Source organism: Lepisma saccharinum, unplaced genomic scaffold, assembly GCF_977018435.1.
Source record: "Lepisma saccharinum unplaced genomic scaffold, izLepSacc3.1 HAP1_SCAFFOLD_384, whole genome shotgun sequence".
Classification (NCBI taxonomy): Eukaryota; Metazoa; Arthropoda; class Insecta; order Zygentoma; family Lepismatidae; genus Lepisma; species Lepisma saccharinum.
The window spans coordinates 79,505-100,299 of record NW_028143091.1 but is presented as its reverse complement, the minus strand read 5'-3'; the positions used below and the strand labels follow the sequence as shown (position 1 = coordinate 100,299).

Genomic DNA, 20,795 nt, shown 5'->3' with positions numbered 1-20,795 from the left:
TGTTTCTACAAGTGAAAATAAACACAAAAGTTCATGTGACGAAATGCTGAAAACTGCACCTATTCGGAGTTATTAAAGTGGGAAAAAGTGGGAAAATTATGTTTACAAGGAAATAGTGGCACAACGGCCAACAATATGACCACGACGTTTGGCGTTCCACAAAGAAATGCGGCATGCTCTATTCAAAAAAGCACATGGCACATGTGTGAAGTTGATGCGCAAGGGATTCCCCAAAGGAAGCGAATGGGTCTGTTGAAGTCATGGGGTTAGGGAAGGGTTTAGCAAGATGTGTTATCCACGGAAAGTGATATGTGGAGACTGACAACTGAGAAGAAAGCGAATATCCGTAGTGGACATCACCATTACGTAGAGAAACAAAGATGGTGGTGGTGCTGCGCTAGGTTGCATATGTTTCGACATGTTCACTATGTGCAGAGTGGAGGTGCGAAGGGAACCACATCAAAGACGATGTTCAAACTGTCTGCCATTAACTTCCACGCAGAGATGATATCGCCGAATCAACGATTGTCTAGTGCGAGCAAACAACCCCGCGGTATCTGCTATCGTCACTGCGACGACATGAATGCGTGCAACGAGATCCTCGGCCGACACGACAGGTGTTTCGTATACGAGGCGTTTCATCTCTCCCCATAGAAAGAAGTCCAGGGGAGTGATGTCCGGCGATCTTGCTGGCCACGGCACAGGCCAGCCCCTATCAATACACCTGTCGGTGAGCGAGCCCCGTTCCGATTTGTATCCAAAAACTTTCGGTGGTTGGGTAGGTGAATTTGCAAAGGACACTCACCTTATGTAAACTACATGTTTAATGACACACACATATGTTTACATACATTACACATTCCCTGTCACACAGATGACAAGAGATAAAACTGTAGACACGAAACGACGTCCTGCAGCCATACTTGCTGCGCACTCGAAGACAAGTGTTGCCAACACCTATTTGGCAAATATAAAGAAAAATGTCTTGGCCGCCATGTTGGATCCAAGTACATTGTGGGGGCCAACATACCGCCCACCTTGAAATATATAATTTCAAAAAATAAAAAATTAAATGGTACACTGCAAACAAAAAATATGAAAAACAATTTTACACATATTGTACACTAGAACTATTTGAAATTATTGAATGCAAATGTTCAATTTTTCAATTTTCACAATCATTATTAAATGGCAGAAGACATAGCTTTACAATTGGTCTTTTGTAATTGCCGGTACTGGTTTTCACTGTTGCAGTCCTTACGAGTCCATCAGTACCTGGATGAACCTCACATATTCTTCCAAGTTTCCATTGCTGTGGAGGAAGCTGATCATCTCTGATGAGAACTAAATCACCAACTTGAAGATTTTTCTGTTGTGTTCTCCACTTCGAACGTTGTTGCATCTGGGTGAGATAGTCTCGAGACCAACGTTTCCAGAAATGTTGCATCAAATTTTGTGTAAGTTGCCACCGTGAAAGTCTGTTAAGTTTATATGTGGTAAGATCTCTTTCTGGCGCTGACACCAATGCATCTCCTATCAGAAAGTGTCCTGGAGTAAGAGCTTGCATATCATTTGGGTCACTGAAAATGGCTGTGAGTGGTCTCGAATTTAAACACGCTTCAATCTGTGCTAACACAGTGCACAATTCTTCAAATGTGAGCAACGTATTTCCCACAATTCTTTTAAGATGGAATTTCACTGATTTTATTCCACTTTCCCATAATCCTCCTGCATGAGGATTTAGAGGTGTGTTGAAATGCCATTGTATTCCCAAACTGCTCAGATTATTAGCTATTTCTTCATTGTGCTTGCAATTGTTCACAGTTTTTAAGATGTCTTTTAGCTCTTTGTTTGCACCAACAAACGTAGTACCACAGTCACTGTACATGTCATTTGGCTTTCCTCGTCGAGACACAAATCTTCTAAGAGCAGCTAAAAAGGCTGCAGAGGTTGCACTACTCACTACTTCAAGATGAATAGCCTTAGAGGAAAAGCAAATAAACAATGCGATGTAGCCTTTGTAACTTCGACGAGAACGACCACTCGTTTCCTTAAGAATTACTGGTCCAGCGTAATCCACTCCACATTGTAAGAATGGCCTATTAACTGTTACTCTTGGTGATGGCAAGTTTCCCATTAGTTGTTTTGATATGGTGGGATTATATCTATGGCACGTCACACATTTTTTCACTAATTGAGGCACTCTGTCACGACCATGAATTATCCAAAATTTCTGGCGTAGAGTTGCAAGAACCAGTTGTGGCCCTGCATGCAAAAGAACAATGTGCTCATATGCAATAATTAAGTCTGTTAATCTATGCTTTTTGGGTAGCAAAATAGGATGCTTGGCACTGTATGGAATGTTACTGTGTTTCAATCTGCCGCCCACCCTGAGAACACCTAGTTCATCAAAAAATGGATTTAAACTATGCAAGGTACTCCCTGAAGATATGGGTAAACCATTGTTAAGAGCATTAATTTCACTGGCAAATTCACTCTGTTGCACAATATTCACTAACACCAGAAGTGTGTCCCACAACTCTTTTGTGCTCAATGGACCATGCAGTTTGTTGGTTTTGTTGCGGGCATTGAAAATGAACCGTTTACACCAGACCCTTACACGTTGCAGTTTATTTAGAGAAGAATATCTCTCAAATAATGGGTTGTCTTGTGTTGACACAAGGCTTACAACAGACTGCTTCTGTTCTACACTCACTTCACTACATTCTTGTATGTCACACTTGTTTTCAAGCAATTGTAGCTCATGTAAAAATGGAGGCCCTTGCCACCATAAATAATGTGTCAATAAGCTGGAAGGGGGAATCCCACGACTAGCACAGTCAGCAGGATTGTCTTTACTGCTGACATGACACCACTTTATATCACCTTCCTCTTGTATTTTAGAGACCCGATTCGCCACAAAAGTTTTCCAACGACTAGGACATGAAGCTATCCAAGCTAAAACTATTTTGGAGTCCGAATAGGAGGTAACAGTTGTGAGGTTGACTGGCAATTCTTTTTGCACATAAGTAATGAGGCGAACCAACAATAATGCAGCACAGAGTTCCAGTCGTGGAAGTGTTATCTTTTTCAGAGGAGCCACTCTTGTTTTTGAGGCAACAAGTTTAACCTGGACTTGTTCATCAGCACAGACACACCTAAGGTAAACAACTGCTGCATAGGCTGCTTCAGATGCATCACAAAACCCGACTAAATGAGGTTCGATACAGTCTTTTGGAATGATGCAACGTTCAATTCTAATAGTTTGCAAATTTGGTAAATCACTGCAGTAACTAACCCACTTATCAACTACATTAGTTGGAAGTTCATCATCCCAGTCAAGTTCTAATTTCCACAGTTCTTGAATCAATAATTTGGCTTTCACTGTGGTAGGTGATAGCCAGCCCAAAGGATCAAACAACTTAGATATCTCTGAGAGGAGAAGTCGCTTGGTCAACACAGAATGCACAATTGGACTCACTACATTAAAGGAGAAATGATCCAAGGAAGGACACCACTGAATCCCCAATGTTTTCTTACAGTCACTGTCATTAAATTGAAACGGCACGTTTCTTTCAAGCAATTCGCTTGGAATACTGTCTAACACCTTAGGATCATTTGAGGACCATTTGCGAAGTTCAAAACCACCTTTAAGCAGGAGTTGGGTTAGTTGATGGTAAAGTTCTATAGCACCCTCCGTAGAATCACTCCCACTTAAGAAATCGTCTATGTACACATGATTAAGTAACACATTTGAAGCAAGGGGGAAATTTGCACCTTCATCTTCACGTAATTGTTGCAGACACCTCGTAGCTAAGTATGGTGCACAAGCAGTACCGTAAGTGACAGTCAATAATCTGAAGTCTTGAAATGGTTCACTAGGATCCTCTCTCCACACAATTCTCTGAAAGTCTGTATCCTTTCGATTAATTTTCACTTGTCTATACATTTTTGAGATGTCAGAAGTTAGGGCTACTTGATGTACTCTGAATTGTAATATCACACTAATGATATCACTTTGTAACTTAGGGGCCAATCATTAAAGTGTCATTAAGAGAAACACCTGTAGACGTTTTACAACTGCCATCAAAAACTACACGAATAGGTGAGGTCGTACTGTCTTTAAATACAGGATGATGAGGAAAATAATAGCTTTCACTAGGCACCTTATGTATTTCTTCAGGGGGGATAAGTTCCATATGCCTAAGTTCTCTATACTCAGTCATGAAAGCATTATACTGTTTACGAAGTTCAGGGGAGTGAGAAAGTCTGCGTTCTTGACTTTTAAGTCTCCTAACTGCTGTTTCTCTTGAAAACCCTAACACCACATCATTGTTCTTAAATGGTAAGCTAACTACATATCGACCATTCTCTCGTTGGTGAGTAGCTATGAAATGTGCTTCACACTTTTTATCTTCTGACGTTAAATGATTAAGGGTTGGCAATGCTTCAAGTTCCCAGAAATTACGTACGTTAGTATTAAATCACATGACACATGGAAAGATGAGACTGAGTTGGTATTTGCATTACCAACACTACCATCAATTTGCCCTGATAACACCCAACCGAAAACTGTTTCTAATGCTGATGGAGTACCAGGAGGTCCCACGCAGCGTCCACTTCCCAACAATAAAGGAAAAATGTCACAGCCTAGTAAAATATCCACAGGAGCACTCACGTTAAATGTAGGATCAGCTAAGGGTAAGCCCTGTATGTGTGACCAAGTGCACGCCCCTGGTGCTTGCACCCTTGGCAAATTACCTGTAATTTTCTTCACTACCACAGCCCTGACACTGTACAGTTGTGTCTTGCACTTTGACAGAAACTGAACATTGGCTATAGCATTGGCTGTGTAAACACCCTTTTCAGTTATGCCAGAAATATTTATGTTTGTGCGTTGCTTAGGTAACTGCAACCTTTGTAAACACGTCTCAGACACAAAGGACACTTCCGATGCAGAGTCTAGAAGCACACGACAAGGCTGAAAGTAACCCTGTTTGTTTTTAACATTAACAATAGCAGTACATAACAATACTAGTGGTACACCAGAGGTTTTAACTAACTTGTTTTCTGCAACATGAGACGACACTTATGGGGGAGAGGAACTGGTCGACTGCCCATTCTTGTTAGCTTTGTCAAAATGAATTAAAGTATGGTGATATTTTCCACAGACGCGACACGCGTTTGATGTACATACTCTTAATTTGTGCTGTTCAAAACAATTAAAGCAAAGCGCCTTTTCTTTCACAAAACTGTGCCTTTGTTGCACGGACATTTGAAGAAACTCTTCACACTTGTGTAGTTTGTGTTGCTTGGTGCGGCATTTCGGGCAGAAGGAAACAGCTGATGTTACAAAGGAAGAGGTTGAAGGCTTATTATGACTCACCGCCTTCCGCCGATTGTTGTTTTCACTTGCCATTGACGACAATGCACGCGCACGCTGATCTAGGAACTGGGTCAACTCGCAAAAACTAGGCACTTCTTGCGACGTGAGAGAGAGTTCCCATTGTTTTCTTGAATCAGAATCGAGCTTTTTTGTTGTATGATAAGCAAGAATCGCGTCCCAAGATTCAACAGGTACACCGAGCACCTTTAAAACACGAATGCACTCATTTGTAGTGTCGATAAGACGGCGTAAACTTGTGTGATGGTTCTCATTCACTTGCGGCTGATTCACCAGTCGCTGGACAGTGTTGCTAACTAATTCCCTCTTGTTAGAATAGCGGTTGTTGAACAACTCCCACGCGTGTTGATAGTTTTCATCTGTCACTGCTAACGATTGTATAAGCAAGGCAGCCTCGCCCTTGAGAGAAGCCTTCAAATACTGAAGTTTTTGTTCACCACTTAAGTTCGCGTTTTTGTCGACACTTGCACTAAACAAATCATGAAAACTTAGCCAGTCCTCCAGCGATCCACTGAAGGAAGGAATTTCCAATCTTGGTAGTTTAACTTCACCTACTTGTTGCTGGGGTGGGCTGTCACGTGATGATGACGTCACTGATGTAAGACTTCCTGATGCCGTTATTTGTACTGACCGAAGCTTGTAGACAATCTGATCAAGTCTGTCTTCTTCCACACCTAATTCACCTTCATACTTTTCGAAGTCACTAGCGTCCCTTGCAGCAAGATCGATTAATAGTTGTTTGCAGTCACTTGATAGTTGCGTTGCTTTATCACCACACAAAGACATCGTGGCATTGTCTAAAGTGCCAGAATTGACACGATTCTCCAGACGCGTAATCTCACGTTTTAGCACTGTCTTTGCTGCGAGAATTCGCTCCATTTTAACGCGTTCACGAACCGAGAACCGACAGAAAATTGGCAAACCGGATTGCACTACACGCTGGTAACGAAAGATGCTTGTTTAGGCCAGCACCACGCCTTGATGACGTCAGATTCTTTGTTCGCGTCTCGCGGGCGAGGAACTAATGAACAGAAAATACGAAAAGTGTGAAAAGAAGTTCTGTGTAGAGACTGTCTTTGTCACACAAATCCACAGTCACAGTTCACAAATATGCATGTAGAAAAACACAAAGTCACTAGAATCACTTTCACGGAATGTCACAAATCCGGCTATGGAGGACCCATGTCGGGGAGCGAGCCCCGTTCCGATTTGTATCCAAAAACTTTCGGTGGTTGGGTAGGTGAATTTGCAAAGGACACTCACCTTATGTAAACTACATGTTTAATGACACACACATATGTTTACATACATTACACATTCCCTGTCACACAGATGACAAGAGATAAAACTGTAGACACGAAACGACGTCCTGCAGCCATACTTGCTGCGCACTCGAAGACAAGTGTTGCCAACACCTATTTGGCAAATATAAAGAAAAATGTCTTGGCCGCCATGTTGGATCCAAGTACATTGTGGGGGCCAACAACACCGCTTGTGGAACAAGCCATTGAAGAAATGACGCACATTTTTGTCGAAATGTGGTGGTATACCATCGTGTTGGAACCATAGTCCTTGCCTCAGGGCCAAGGGCACGTCCTCCAACAGTTCAGGCAAAACATCACGAAGAAATGCATAATATGTACCACCACACAGGCGAACAGGGAAAATGTACGGCCCAATCAAATGGTCATGCACTATCTCACACCACACATTAACCGCAAACCTGTGCTGATGGTGTGCCACGAGAATTGCATGTGGATTTGCAAAATCCCAAACGTAACTGTTTTTACTATTGAACACGCACGTTTTGGTGAACATTGCTTCATCGGTCCACAACACCCTGTTCACAAAGTTCGGGATAGTTTCCATGTGATGCAAAAACCATGGGCAAAAATCCACACTTGGGTCAAAGTCCTGAGGTAAAAGGTCTTGTAACTTTTGGAGTTTGAAAGGGTACATCCCCTCATCGGATAGGACGCCCCGCACATTAACATGGGAGGTGTTGTGGGCACTGGCTATAGCGCGCGTACTCGTGTCAGGACGATTCATCATAGCGTTTAACACCGCAACTTCACTTATCTGCCATGTGCTTCTTTGAATAGACCATGCCGCATTTCTTTGTGGACCGCCCTTCGCCAGCAAGATCGCCGGACATTACTCCCCTGAACTTCTTTCTATGGGGAGAAATGAAACGCCTCGTATACGAAACACCTCTCGTGTCAGCCGAGGATCTCGTTGCATGCATTTATGTCGTCGCAGCGACGATAGCAGACACCGCGGGGTTGTTTGCTCGCCACTACGGATATTCGCTTTCTTCTTAGTTGTCAGCTAGCTGAACTCTAGAGTTTCGAATTACATATAGTAAAGGCCTCTATAGTGGTAAAATACACTCAGTCTGTAAAAATTTGGAAATGTTGTCTCATTCTCTGTCGATCCAGACCAAGATCCAGATCGCCGGACATTACTCCCCTGGACTTCTTTCTATGAGGAGAAATGAAAGGCCTCGTATACAAAACACCTGTCGTGTCAGCCGAGGATCTCGTTGCATGCATTTATGTCGTCGCAGCGACGATAGCAGAAACCGCGGGGTTGTTTGCTCGCACTAGATAATCGTTGATTCGGCGTTGTCATCTTTGCGTGGAAGTTAATGGCAGACAGTTTGAACATTGTCTGTGATGTGGTTCCCTCGGCACCTACACAGTGAACATGTCGACACATATGCAACCTAGTGCAGCACCACTACCATCTTTGTTTTTCTACCTAATGGTTATGCCCCCTACGGATATTCTCTTTCTTCTTAGTTGTCAGCTAGCTGAACTCTAGCGTTTCGAATTACATATAGTAAAGGCTTCTATAGTGGTAAAATACACTCAGTCCGTAAAAATTTGGAAACGTTGTCTCGTTCTCTGTCGATCCAGACCAAGAGTATTCTGAAGTGTTTCAATATATTTCTTAACATAACTAACTTTTCAAGAAAAGAATACCTTGTGCCTAGATAGCTTAGTTGGTATAGCGTTAGGCTTTTAACCTATCTGTCCAGGGTTAGAGTCCCTGTCTGGGCGGTTACAATTTTTAAATTTTGTCATCGGATCTTGTGCAAACTTCAAATTTCATAAGTTATAAGCAATCTAGGTTAATTTTGGGAGTGGGCTAAATTGGTTCCTCATATAAGAAGCAGTGACCAAATTGGTCCTAGTGCCTATGACCCTACTTGGGTTCATCCGCCAAGCCACCTGCTTCGAGTCTCCGATGCCCTGGTGGAGCCCGTTCAGGTTCTACCGCCCACAAGTGCGTTCCTTCGCCAATCCAACGAAGGTGAGAACAATAGAGAGCAACCCTCTATATATACATTCAACTCACTGTTGGTCACCCCTTGACCTAGTTATTTTCATGCAATCACGTATAGTATAGAACTACATTTAGCGAATGTTGCCGTCTTTCTGTTTAATCTGTTAAACAAAGCAATCAATAAAAAATATACTTACATAGAAAAATCTGCTTTTGAGATACTTACATAGGAAAATCTGCTTTGCGTCATTTATCAGAAATATATGCAATCATAGTTCTTGCTATATTTAGCACCTGATATAAATCAAAATCTAGTTAGTGTTGGCCTGTGTGCTTCTGGTACATGTAGTTACTTGAAAAAACAAATATTGGGTGTGTAAATAATAGCCTTCTTGTGAAACAGTAAAAAATCAACCTTATTTCCTCGTAGCATTAGCTGTAGAAGTGCTTCTTGCAGGCTAATAAGGCTCTTGCGTGTGGGCCTACATCACCTACAATCCTCTGTAAGGTTCGTGTTTTCCTAAAAATTGTCGATATATGTACATGCTAAGTGCCTATTTACAGCCTAAGCTTTTAGCTTCAATCAGAGGATTTTAGTCCACAGATAGTGATTGTAGCCTCGTATAATAAAGCAAACGGAAATAACCCAAGTATTGACGTAACCAAGAAAACCAGTAATACTTGAAAATACCTTGAATAAAGGCTTTAAGACTAAATAACAACATAGAAAACATTTTTTCACAAATCTTTATTATTTGCACTAAAATACCGTACACATTAGTATTTTTATTATTGTACAGTGTCTCTCAAACGTTTTAGGACAACGACATTTTAAACTAGGCAACCCAATTTACACAAGCCGTTGGTGGGTTGGGTGCAGAGTTAGGCTCAATTTCAGGGTTGCCACATGCACAATAGATATTTATAAAAGTAGTGGGATTTGTGATATAACCAGGACGAGAAAGTATGAACCCCCCTCAAGCAGATTTGGCTACACTTAAAACAAGCTCAACATGCCCATATGAGCTTTTTGCTCAAGTGTGGAACCCTGTCTAATCCAAGATTTTTGTAAAAATGCCCTCGGGAATTTCCCGTGAAAGTATGAACCCCCTCAGATTGATTTGCCTATACTTATAAAAGGCACTTCTGTGAGATTGTTGTCCATAAATTTGTTAAAAATATGCCCCTCTTGATATTTTTTTTGGCCACACTTAAAACTAGGCCACCCACACCCATACACACCCACCCACACCCACTTATACCCACATACACACCTACACCCACCCACACCCACCCACACCCACCCACACATATTTACTTCCGATCCACTTCCGGTCCACTTCCGGTCCACTTCCGGTCTACTTCCGGTCCACTTCCGGTCCACTTCCGGTTTGCTGCAGAGACCCTCTAGAATTGCTCCGTGACTCTCTCATTTCTTACATCATAAACATATGATTTTTCACCTATGAGAATAACACTACATATGGTGTCATCAGGTAATGCCTCATGGAATTCACAGATAATTTTAATATTTGTTCTTTCATTCACCACTACTTGTTTCCTTTTTGAAGTGTTGATTACAAACATGGGTCTCTGTGCCTTGAATTCATCTGGTGTGTAATACATGTCAGTATTGCCAGTAGTGACCCTTTTGAATGCCGAAAATGCCTCATATAATTTGAGGAAATCATCCTTGGACATGTCTAAATTGTAATTTTCTCTAGGAAAGACCTCATTTCTGCCATTTTTAAGATATATGTTCTTGATGTTGCAGCTATCAAATTTACTTGAATTTTTTTCCTGATTGTTGTGTCTTCCAGTCTGAAACAATACCACCACAAAATCAGGCATGTCATATTGAATGCTGGAGAATGAATTTGTGGCATCAAATTCATAATAAGAACCAGTTGCGGGCTTCTGTACACATTGATATGTATAAAATTGCAGAGGAACCTGTGGATTTTTTATTATATCTGCTTTGTATTTAAGAGCATAGCTGGCCTCATATTCAACAACTGGGATTCTTAACTCCATAGTCTGAATAATGCATTTGCCTGCATCTGGTAGGGTATTAGGCAGAGCTTCCCCTGTAGGGTTTATTGTGCTGTACCTCATCAAAGCATTGTTATCATTTGCAGCTCTTCTAAATGTGATTCTTAAACCACCCTTCCACATAATATCTTTGTAATCTGAGAAGAATCCTGGCAACAGGCGCATGGGGAACAGCACAGTGTGGTTCTTAGATAATATCTTATCACCAGCCTCAAATCCACCTATTTTGTAGTAAGAAGCCTCGGTTTTGGATAATTTTAATGTGGCCAAAGCTGTGGAGGTAATGCCGGGATAATCCACTCTGTTTATAACAACACCATGCTTTCTGACCTCAATTTCAGAGAATAGATGTGGCACAAAATTATCTACAAGTCTTATATTTGAATTTGCCGGATAATCTGTTCCATCGAGCTTTACAACATCAAATTTTATGTATAGATCTGCTCTGTGGGGGTGTATAAATCCATCCCCTACATCAAGATCAACCTCAATCTCTGTGTTGGGTTGATTTAAATTTGCAAATGTCCTCCTGTTTGGAGGGAATGATTGTAGCTCATAACTCTCAATATTTTCCATTTTTTTCTTGTATGTATTTTTATTTAAATATTAATCTCTATGATTGCAGTTGTTGTGGCTCCAGCAAAATCAACTAATTCTTCTTTTTCATTAGTGACCATCAATTCAATATAATCTATTCTATTATGACACACAGGAAAATATAATGTTGGGGATGGATTGAAGATGATTGGCTCCATAAATTCAGAATTAGGCTTAAATGTTGCAATGATCCCAGTTTGTTTGTGAGTGCCTATGCCATTTGATTTGGTGATCATACCCTCGGCCACATTACAGTGAATATTTAGAGTCTCTATGGCTAAGAATTTAGGTATATTAATAGCAGTGTGTTTGATGGCTGGTTCAAGTTTTGTGTTGTTCTCAAAGCCTAACAGCTCTCCTATAGTACCCAGATCCACTGTTTCTGTGGCAGATACAATTTCTACTCTGTGAGTGACAGAATTTTGACTTAACACTACACCTCTGGGTAATTGAGCATTTAGAGTGGACAGATTATATTGCCCTGGAGTGATGACAATATTTTGATCCCCTACTGCAATTGTGTTGTTGTGATGTGTAATATTAGGGATCAAGTACATGCCATAAAATGCTCTGAGAGCTATTGTTTTGGGATACACTATATCATCATGTAATTTGAGTTTCAATATTGAATTTTGGCTGGTGAGATGGAATACCCCCATGATGTTTCAGATACCACAAGGCCTTTTGAAAATTTTCAATTGATGGTTTATTTATTTGAGACATATATCTAAGAACAGATAAACACAAATGTCCACAATTAACATCTTTGAAATTTTGAACACGGGCATTATTGTAATAAAGATTAGCTGATTTTAGATATTTTACTAAATTTTCAGGTGGAACACCTCCAAATGAATCAAACACAAATGCCTCATCTTTTAAATATTTAAGATAACAAATCCAGTGAGTGCCCTGATTTTTGTACTTATCCAAATTAACAATGCCACACTCTTTGTTGAGTGGTTGTTCCGGTAAAGAATCAGACATGTACACACCTCTAAAATGTTTGATGCCCAGTGGCTTGATTAAAGCTTCAATATCTTGGTTTGTAAGCGGCTCTTGTTTTTTTTAAACTTATTCATGGCTCTCTTAACACCTTTGCCCTGTTTCTCCATTGCCAGGTTATGGCGCTTCTGCTCATCTAATTCTGCCCTATTTTTCTTGGCATCTATTACTGTTTTTGCTATGGCAGCTGAACCCCCAGCCAAGCTTCCCACAGCCCCGAGAGCAGCTAAGATGGCAGGGATGGTAAATATAAATCCCCCACATGTGATTTTTTTCTTGATTGCTGTAATTTTTTTAATTGGGGGGTACTAAGCAACAATTTCATCCCATGACCCTTGGCAATACAAGAGCTTTTTTTCTTGCGCTGCTTTTTGGTCAAAAGGCTATCAATAGGCCCAAGAGATTTGAGACCTGCATAAGGTATTTGATACATAACACCCTTGGCCTTCATTGTAGGTTTATTATATACATATTCACAACCCCCACCCCAGTTTTTGTTTGGTGCTCATAGCTATGGTGGTTCCCAATGCTGCTATTTTTTCACTCAAAGATGCATCTTTGCTTACAAATCTGCCAAATGCAGCCTCTTCTAATTTCTTGTCTGCAACATGTCTTTTGTCAAGATCGGTATGTGTGTTGTATGCTATATCATGGTCTCTACAAGCAGCATCTAAAGGATTAACACCAGGATCCCCTCTGTTTAATCTATGGTCAAATTTTGTACCTGGACCACAATACTGATAGCCTGGAATGTGTAGTTCAAATGGCAGCTTGTTTATAATGTCATTAACCAACCCCCGACCCTCAGAAATATTCCAAAATTTAGGTGGTAGAGTATTAATAATTTTTATGAGATATCCAATCCCCTTAGTGTCATTCACTATAAAATTAGACAATTTGGTGCTTATCATGTCCATAATTCCAACCTTTTCATTGTAAAAATTGTGGTTGCCAGCATTTTCCTCCCCAGCTATCACCAATAACCTATCTACAAGTTTCCTGACATCATCAACCCACACAAATTCTTTAGGCAGGGTGTTGTATTGTTTGATTCCACTGCCAGTCTTGATCTGTGACCATATGGGCTTGATTAAATTATTGTATTTTGCTCCACTGCTGGACTTCACTCTTTTTTGTGTGGGATCATTGTTCTGGTATAGAGCATCTGATTTTATTAATATTTCTTTGTAATCCTCATAATCTTGATCTGTATAGCTGCCAGGTCTTTTCCTAGTCATCAATTCCCACAATCCAGGTGTGCCGGGGTACTTAACAAAAGCACCTTTTTCTCCAAGTCGAGATTCTGAATATACAATTATATCATCTCCCATAAATGTTACTCTGAAATTGCCAATTCTATGTATGATGCTGCCATCAAGCTCTGTATCAGCATATAAGCCAAACACTTCATCTTTATTGTCTTTAGGTGTGGTTAAATATTTTTGAGCAAGAAGACCCAATTCAATAGGATCCTGAGTAGCTTCAATTCTTCGAGGAGCAATAGGACTAGGTGTATGAATACTGGAAAGTGGGGTGAATGGATAATCTAATATGTTCCTTGCAGCTACAGGTACAAGCTCTGTGATCAAGTTTTGATTTTGCTCTGTAACAGTTTTGATATTCTTACCTAAATTATTAATAGCATCAATTACAGGCTGTTCTGTTTGCTTGTGTTTTTCATAAATTCCTCGGTTCTCTGATTTCCATCCCTTAAATCTTTTTACAAGATAATCTCTTAATTTAAGATCATCAATAATTGGCCTTTTCATGGTTATTTATATATGTTTCAATGTCTAGAAAATTGTTGATTTTATTTCTGTATTTGCCACTATTGGGTGTTCTTGTCATATCAATTGTGACAAACCCATAACTGTCCTGATTCCAGCACCTGCTGCAAAACTTAGAAAAATCATTGTAGCTCAGGTCCCCACCTACATATTCATCATGTATGTGTTTGAGGTTGGTATGGTCTTGATGAAACACACATATAAAATTGCTGTTGTCTCGGATCAGTTGCTTCGGTATTTTTGAAAAAGTCTGTGCCAGGTAGAAGCAATCAATGTTTTTGTGTCGGCCCTGTGTAAAGAAATTTCTAACCTTGTTTTGATTATCCAGTATAATGTCATCAAACACAACAACAGAATTATCGAGACATTCATGAAGTGGCTTAACATCTGGTTCAAAAGTGGCTATATCCAATCCATCATATAGCTTCATCAGCTGCTGATATTTTAATTGTTCCAAGCTCTTAGAGAAGATATACAAGTGCCTGTTTTTCCAGTCTAACCAGTTGGGTGCCAATAAAAAATTATCAACCATTAGTGTAGTTTTACCACAAGCAGATGGCCCAACAATAAGACACCTAATATTATCAGGTAGCAATTTGCCATTTCTCTTATTCTGTTGTTCAGGTTCTGGCAGCCTTTTTATAACATCCCAGGTGCTCATATTATCACTTTGTTTGCCTCGATCCAGCTGTGTTCTGGAAGTCCTAGCCATTTGACAAGTAACTTTTTGCCTTTTCTGCGGATAATTTTTTCTAGGAGATATGTGTGAGGCTGTTTAGTTTTGCTAAGCTCTTGTTCATAGAACCTGCCTTTGAGAATTTCTCCTCGGTGATCCTTTATTATATATGTGTTAAGGGTCCCAGGTTTAATTTGAACCACTGTAAATAATTCTGTGCTCCAGTTTCTTGTAAAGCCTCTCTTGAATAAGTGCTTATATTTACTGATTCTTACTTGATCACCTACCCTGTATTTGGCCTTTCTTGTTGTTGGCTGATATTTAGGATAATAAACAGTGCTGATCAATTTTTGCTCATCAGATGAAGTTACTTCAGAGGGTTTCATGTTGATTGTGGAATGGACCGAGTTGTTATATTTATGTAGAAGTTCTGGAAGAATATTAATCCATTTATAATTACCTTGCAGGGTAAATTGTTTATACATAAGATTTTTTAAGGTTCTGTTGAATCTCTCTACAATTGAGGCCTTGAGATAACTGTAACTCGAATAATGTTGTATTGCCTGGCTTTTAATAAATTGTTGGAACACAGAATTATAAAATTCTTTGCCATTATCTGTTTGCAAATAGCGCGGTGATCTTCCACTCTGATTGATGATTGTTCTGATGGCTTCTGTAACACATTTTCCAGTCTTGGATTTGAGTGGCACAGCCCAGGCAAATTTTGAAAATGTGTCTATTACAGTGAGTAGATACTTGTAGCCCTTGTTGATTTTGTCTAAGTTTTTCAACTGTCCACTTGCCATTTCAATCAAGTCGCTCTGCCATAAATCATCTGTGCCCTTTGTGACTACTGGCAGTCTCTTAAAATTATGTCTGGCCTGTCTGTGTAATTCATCAACAATAATTTGTCTAGACATAATATGTAAACAAGAATATTGCAACTATAGGGTGTTCACCAGCTGAGACTGCAGGATTTTCTAAATATAATTTGTCTCCAATATGTATTTTAAATTCCAAAGAGCCATCATCTTCAGTATAGGCTGTTTCTAATGTATTGGGGTCTGTAAAATCCTCCAATTCTACACTGGTGATTTTTGGTTTGTTATCAGCATTTGTTATTGATAAGGTAGGGTAGTGGTGTGCCTGTGGCTGATGCCAATATTTGATCTTGATTGGTCTCAATGTGCCCCCAACAAAAAATTGGTAATAAAATTGTGCAGGGGACAGCATATATATTTTGCCATCTGGTGTAAATGGAGAATCATATTCTTTGTTGGGGATGCTGTACAATTCAAGAATTACTGAATGTTTTGGATTCTCGATTATGCCTGTTATTTCTTTTTCTGCTGTAAGCAATCTACTTGTTACAGATTCAAGGTGCTCATTGATGGTCCTAACAACATCATCATGGCCCGGCTTTATTTTTATGTCCACAACAAGTTTTTTGTATTGTTGCACAATTTCTTGTAGCTGGGTTGCAAAAACAGACAGGGCATTTGCTTGATTGGATTCCATGGTCCCTAGCTGTTGCTTGATATTAGCTACAATTTGTTGCAAATTTTCAACAATTGCCAATTTTGAATTTTGAGCAGTAAGATCATGGACCTGTCTTCTGATATCCTCAAACAGGGCATGCAATTCATTAATATGTTGATTTGTTGGTAGAGTGGCCACTGTCTGTGTGAGTTGTTTGATCTCTGCCTGGATATTCTTGATATCTTCTGATTTCAATATGCGATTCACTGCCCTCTTTATATTTTTAAGTTCCTGTGATGTAGGCAGATTTGATACTGTATTTTGCAAAAATTCAAGTGCCAATTTCACATTGTTTAATTCAGAAGCATCAGCCACATTTTGCATAGCATTTTGGAGCAGGGCTATATCTGCCTGAGTGGGTGTTGATTGTTGTAAAATTTCAAGTTTTGTTTGGATATCATCAATCAAGTGATGAAAATGAGATAGTTCAGATTCAGTGTTGAGGTTTTCAAGCTTTGTGATCTGTTGCTGGACACTAACAAGGGTATCTACAATCCCAGGCAATCTGGATTCTAGTACATTTGCCAAATCATTTTGCACTGCTGCTATTGTACCTTCAAGATGGGTTATGGAACTTTGAATTTTTCCAAAATCTTCATATGTTTCAAGTTGCAGCTTAATATTTGCCACACTCCGAGTTATTGCATTCAAAGCATCAGAAGATGGCAAGTTGTTCATAAAATTTTCAAGTGTCTCAATTTTTTCTTTAACCTCGGCTATGGCATTGTTCAGAGGATCCAGATTAGGTATCTGGAGTGATTGAATCTGTTCTTTTAGAGTGGAAATCACTAGATCAAAATCTTCTTGTGATTTTATGCTTTTGACAATTGTTTGGAGCTGTGCCTGGACATTATTTATCTGCTCTTCCAATTGTTGTTTCAATTGCTCAGAGTTGTTAGCCTGGGTCTTAAATTTGGCTTGAAGAGCTGCTACAGCTTCTTCTAAACTTTGAAAATTATCCAATGTGGCCAAATCAGTATATTTCTGAAGCAGCAATTTGAGTTCAGAATCAATTTTAAGAAGAGGGTCCATGCATTGTGATTGCAAATTTGTAATTTCTAGTTGAAGACTGGCATTGAGTGTAGTTTGTAAAGCTTGTAAATCACTTCTTAATTTCTTGACTCTGACATCAAGCATCAGAATCTCATCACTGTGATCTTCATGTCTTGTATGGCCAAAAATATCATTAGGCATTTTGATTTATTGGTTATTTATTATAGAGTATCTGATTCTTAATTCTATAAAAAAGGGTATAAGCTTATCATAGGATCCAGGGACTTCAATATATAAGCAGTCACCAGCAGAAACAGTATAAACAGTGCCAGAAACCATGTTTGAGTGCTTAATTCTGTAAATATTTCTCCCTACTGAAATTTTAACATCACCCTCAGGGGTTGTAATAAATTGTAATTGCCCACCTACAGGTAATTGGTAATAATTTAAATTATTGTTAAATATGTACAATATTTTGCCTGTTTTATCATCAACATCTGTAAGTATGCTGTTCAGATGAATAATTAACAAGCCACTCAGCTTAGACAGCATATCAGGAGTGGCTTGTGGTGTTGGCAGCTCCATAATAGCCTGTTTTTTGAACCCAAATAAGTTCATAGGCATGTTTATTTATTTCAAATCATGCTCTGGAATTGGGCATTGATTCACATTTTTCAAATCACAATGACCCCATGGTAGAGTATGTATGCCACATGATAAAATGCATCTCTTATCATCATGTGGGTCCAGAGCCACTTTTCTTACAATATTGCTAGTCAGCAAGTGATCCACACTCTGGATTCTGGATTCTGATGTTTTGATTAAATTCTGGGATTTGATGCAATTTTTATAATCTTCAAATTCAAGCTCTTTTTCCACAGTTACTTTGCCAATGCCCTTGGCTTTTTTGACAACAGCACTACATGTTTTAAAACTGTACATCTTGGCACTTAACCCAGCAAATTCCACAATAACATCACCAAGTGTCTCATCTTTTAACTTGCCAGGCACCTTTTTGTTGTGGGGTTGAATCCTTGTATGTTCACTGGTGTCAAAATATTGAAACAATTCAGGCTGTGCTATATCTTGATAAACATCTTCTGTTTTAATATCAAGAATAAAACTATCCGTGTCCATGTACATCAATTTTACACTATCACCATAAAAAGGTTTCAGCACATCATAATACAATATTAACATATGTAATTTGGCCAATTCCAATATTGCAGCCCCTACATAAATAGGTTTATCAAACTTAATCTTTGTTTTTTTCATGTTGAAAAGTGCCATGTGCTCATCATAAATTCTTCTGTAATTGAAATTAGGCTTTGCAACCAATTTTTTGCTCAGGCTGGGGTCAGTAATTATTTTAACATCGGTATGTTTTCTGACATTTTCAATTGTTTTGCCATACACAGAATTGACCATCAATTTAAACAAGGCCTTATCAAATTGGCTCTTTGCAGATGTTCGAAGCTCCGTGTTTGTATCAATATATGATTTCAACCATCTTGAGTGCCTGAACCTGAAGACTTTGCCAAGTTTGGTCACTTGAACACCATGTTTCATCAGGAACTGGAGGTTTTTGTAATATATGACATAGCCTTGTTTTGGCTCCAGTGTCATCATGAGCTTCTTCTGTTTAGAGCCAGGTGAGCACTGAACCTCAGGAATTGGGGGCAGATCAGAAAATTTGTTGTGCAAATCATCAGGAATTGTCAGATCAACCTCTAAGAAAAGGCCATAATTACTGTCATCAAAATCCTTAAAACCTTCAATATTGAAATCTTCAACCCATTCAAGCCCTGCATATGGCAATTTATCCATCATGGCAGAACCATAGAGGCTGTTTGCATCCACATACACTATATAATTTGATGGCAATTCTGGATCATAATCAGGCATATATTTGTTATTTGCTCTGGCATATCTCTGGGAACATTGCACCATGCCTCCTCTTATACATTGCTCCATAAACAGATGCATATTTTGATCTGGGATCAGATCCAATTGCTTTTTAGTGTTGAAAAACATTGCAGACCATGCTAGGCCTGGGGCACTGTAAAAATATATTGGGTCCAGCCTATAATTTTGCATGGAAGATTTTCTGAATGCCTGCAATATATCAGCTAAGAGGGTCACATCAAGTTTCAAATATGCCATGTGATAATCACCAAATGTCTGGCATTTTAAATTGTTCCACATCAACTGAGCATGGTGATAATCTTCATCAGTGATTCCAGATCCTCTGATTTTGCTGTAAAACTCTTCTTGTGGTGGCAGAGAACACTCATCAAATTTAGAAAAATCTGTAACATAATCATATGGATATACACCCTTCCGCCTAATTAATTTCAGGTCCTGATTTGAAACATTGCACATGTGATTTTGAATTGATCATCAGATAATTGAGTGGCCAGTGTAGCCAGGCTAGCAGATAAAATTCTGTAAGAATCAAGAAATCTTATGTGAATAGAAACACCATTAACTTTAATTATTTTGCTAATAGATATATATTTCTCATCATTTTCTGCTAAAATATTTAAATTCTGCTTGTCAAACCCCTCATATCTGATCAGATGATGGAAATCATAATTGGATGCTCCATGGCAAAATATGGGGACAAATTTTGGTCTCTTGATCTTAATATTACAGCTATTACACAGGGCCTGTTTATATCGACCATCTGTATGAGAATGGTGATGTACCTTGATATTTGTATCTGAAAATTCAGAATCACATACCGGACATTTTTCTGCATTGTTGAAATCCTCAATCTGTTTCTCTGTTAAAGGCAACATAGGTTTTGATTTTAATAAGATGTTAGATGCTATGTCATGGCACTCATTTTCTATTCTATGTGCAAATATTTTGATGGCATTTGGTCCCATGTATAAGTGTGGTTCACTAGCTACACCATCCCGTATAACTATATAACAAAAGCTGGAAGGTTCATGTAGCTGGTATGGTGTAATTGAAGATTCTTCAGGATCTGGATTGCAGAATGCAAGAGGCTTGAGGTTCGATTCAAAATCACAGACAATATATGCTGGGTGTTCCAACAAGGCTTCAAACTTTTTGAATTTGCAATTTTCACTTGGATTAGGCATCACCATATGAACAGGTTTATAGTTGCCACAGTATTTCAGATGCTCAATTAATTTGTTTTTAGCAATTTCTGCATTCTGTTCACAAACACTATTCACCATTTTCCTACCATCAAACACAGTTAAACATCTTCTACACAACTTGAATATTGTATTGGATTTGTCTAGTTGTGTTCTGACTAAGGCTTCAAGATTATGTATCAGAGTGTAATGATATGTGCCATCCCCTTCAATTAAGAGCAGATCAATCGGAACAGCAGAATCATCATCAAATGTACTGATTCTGAGAGGTTCTATCGAGCAATTGCCAGTGGAACAAATAAATACATTAATAGATAATTGTTTGC

At 39.1% G+C, this 20,795-nt stretch overlaps 2 protein-coding genes across 2 annotated transcripts; both read right to left on the bottom strand.

The window, feature by feature from the left end:
• Positions 1 to 1,165: 1,165 nt before the first annotated feature.
• On the bottom strand, positions 1,166 to 3,949 carry LOC145982747 (uncharacterized). The gene has a single exon (XM_083116117.1). It carries the CDS (start codon positions 3,947 to 3,949, stop codon positions 1,166 to 1,168), a length of 2,784 nt encoding a protein of 927 aa, XP_082972243.1.
• Positions 3,950 to 5,089: 1,140 nt separating this feature from the next.
• Positions 5,090 to 6,190, bottom strand: LOC145982746 (uncharacterized). The gene has a single exon (XM_083116116.1). It carries the CDS (start codon positions 6,188 to 6,190, stop codon positions 5,090 to 5,092), a length of 1,101 nt encoding a protein of 366 aa, XP_082972242.1.
• Positions 6,191 to 20,795: the final 14,605 nt, after the last annotated feature.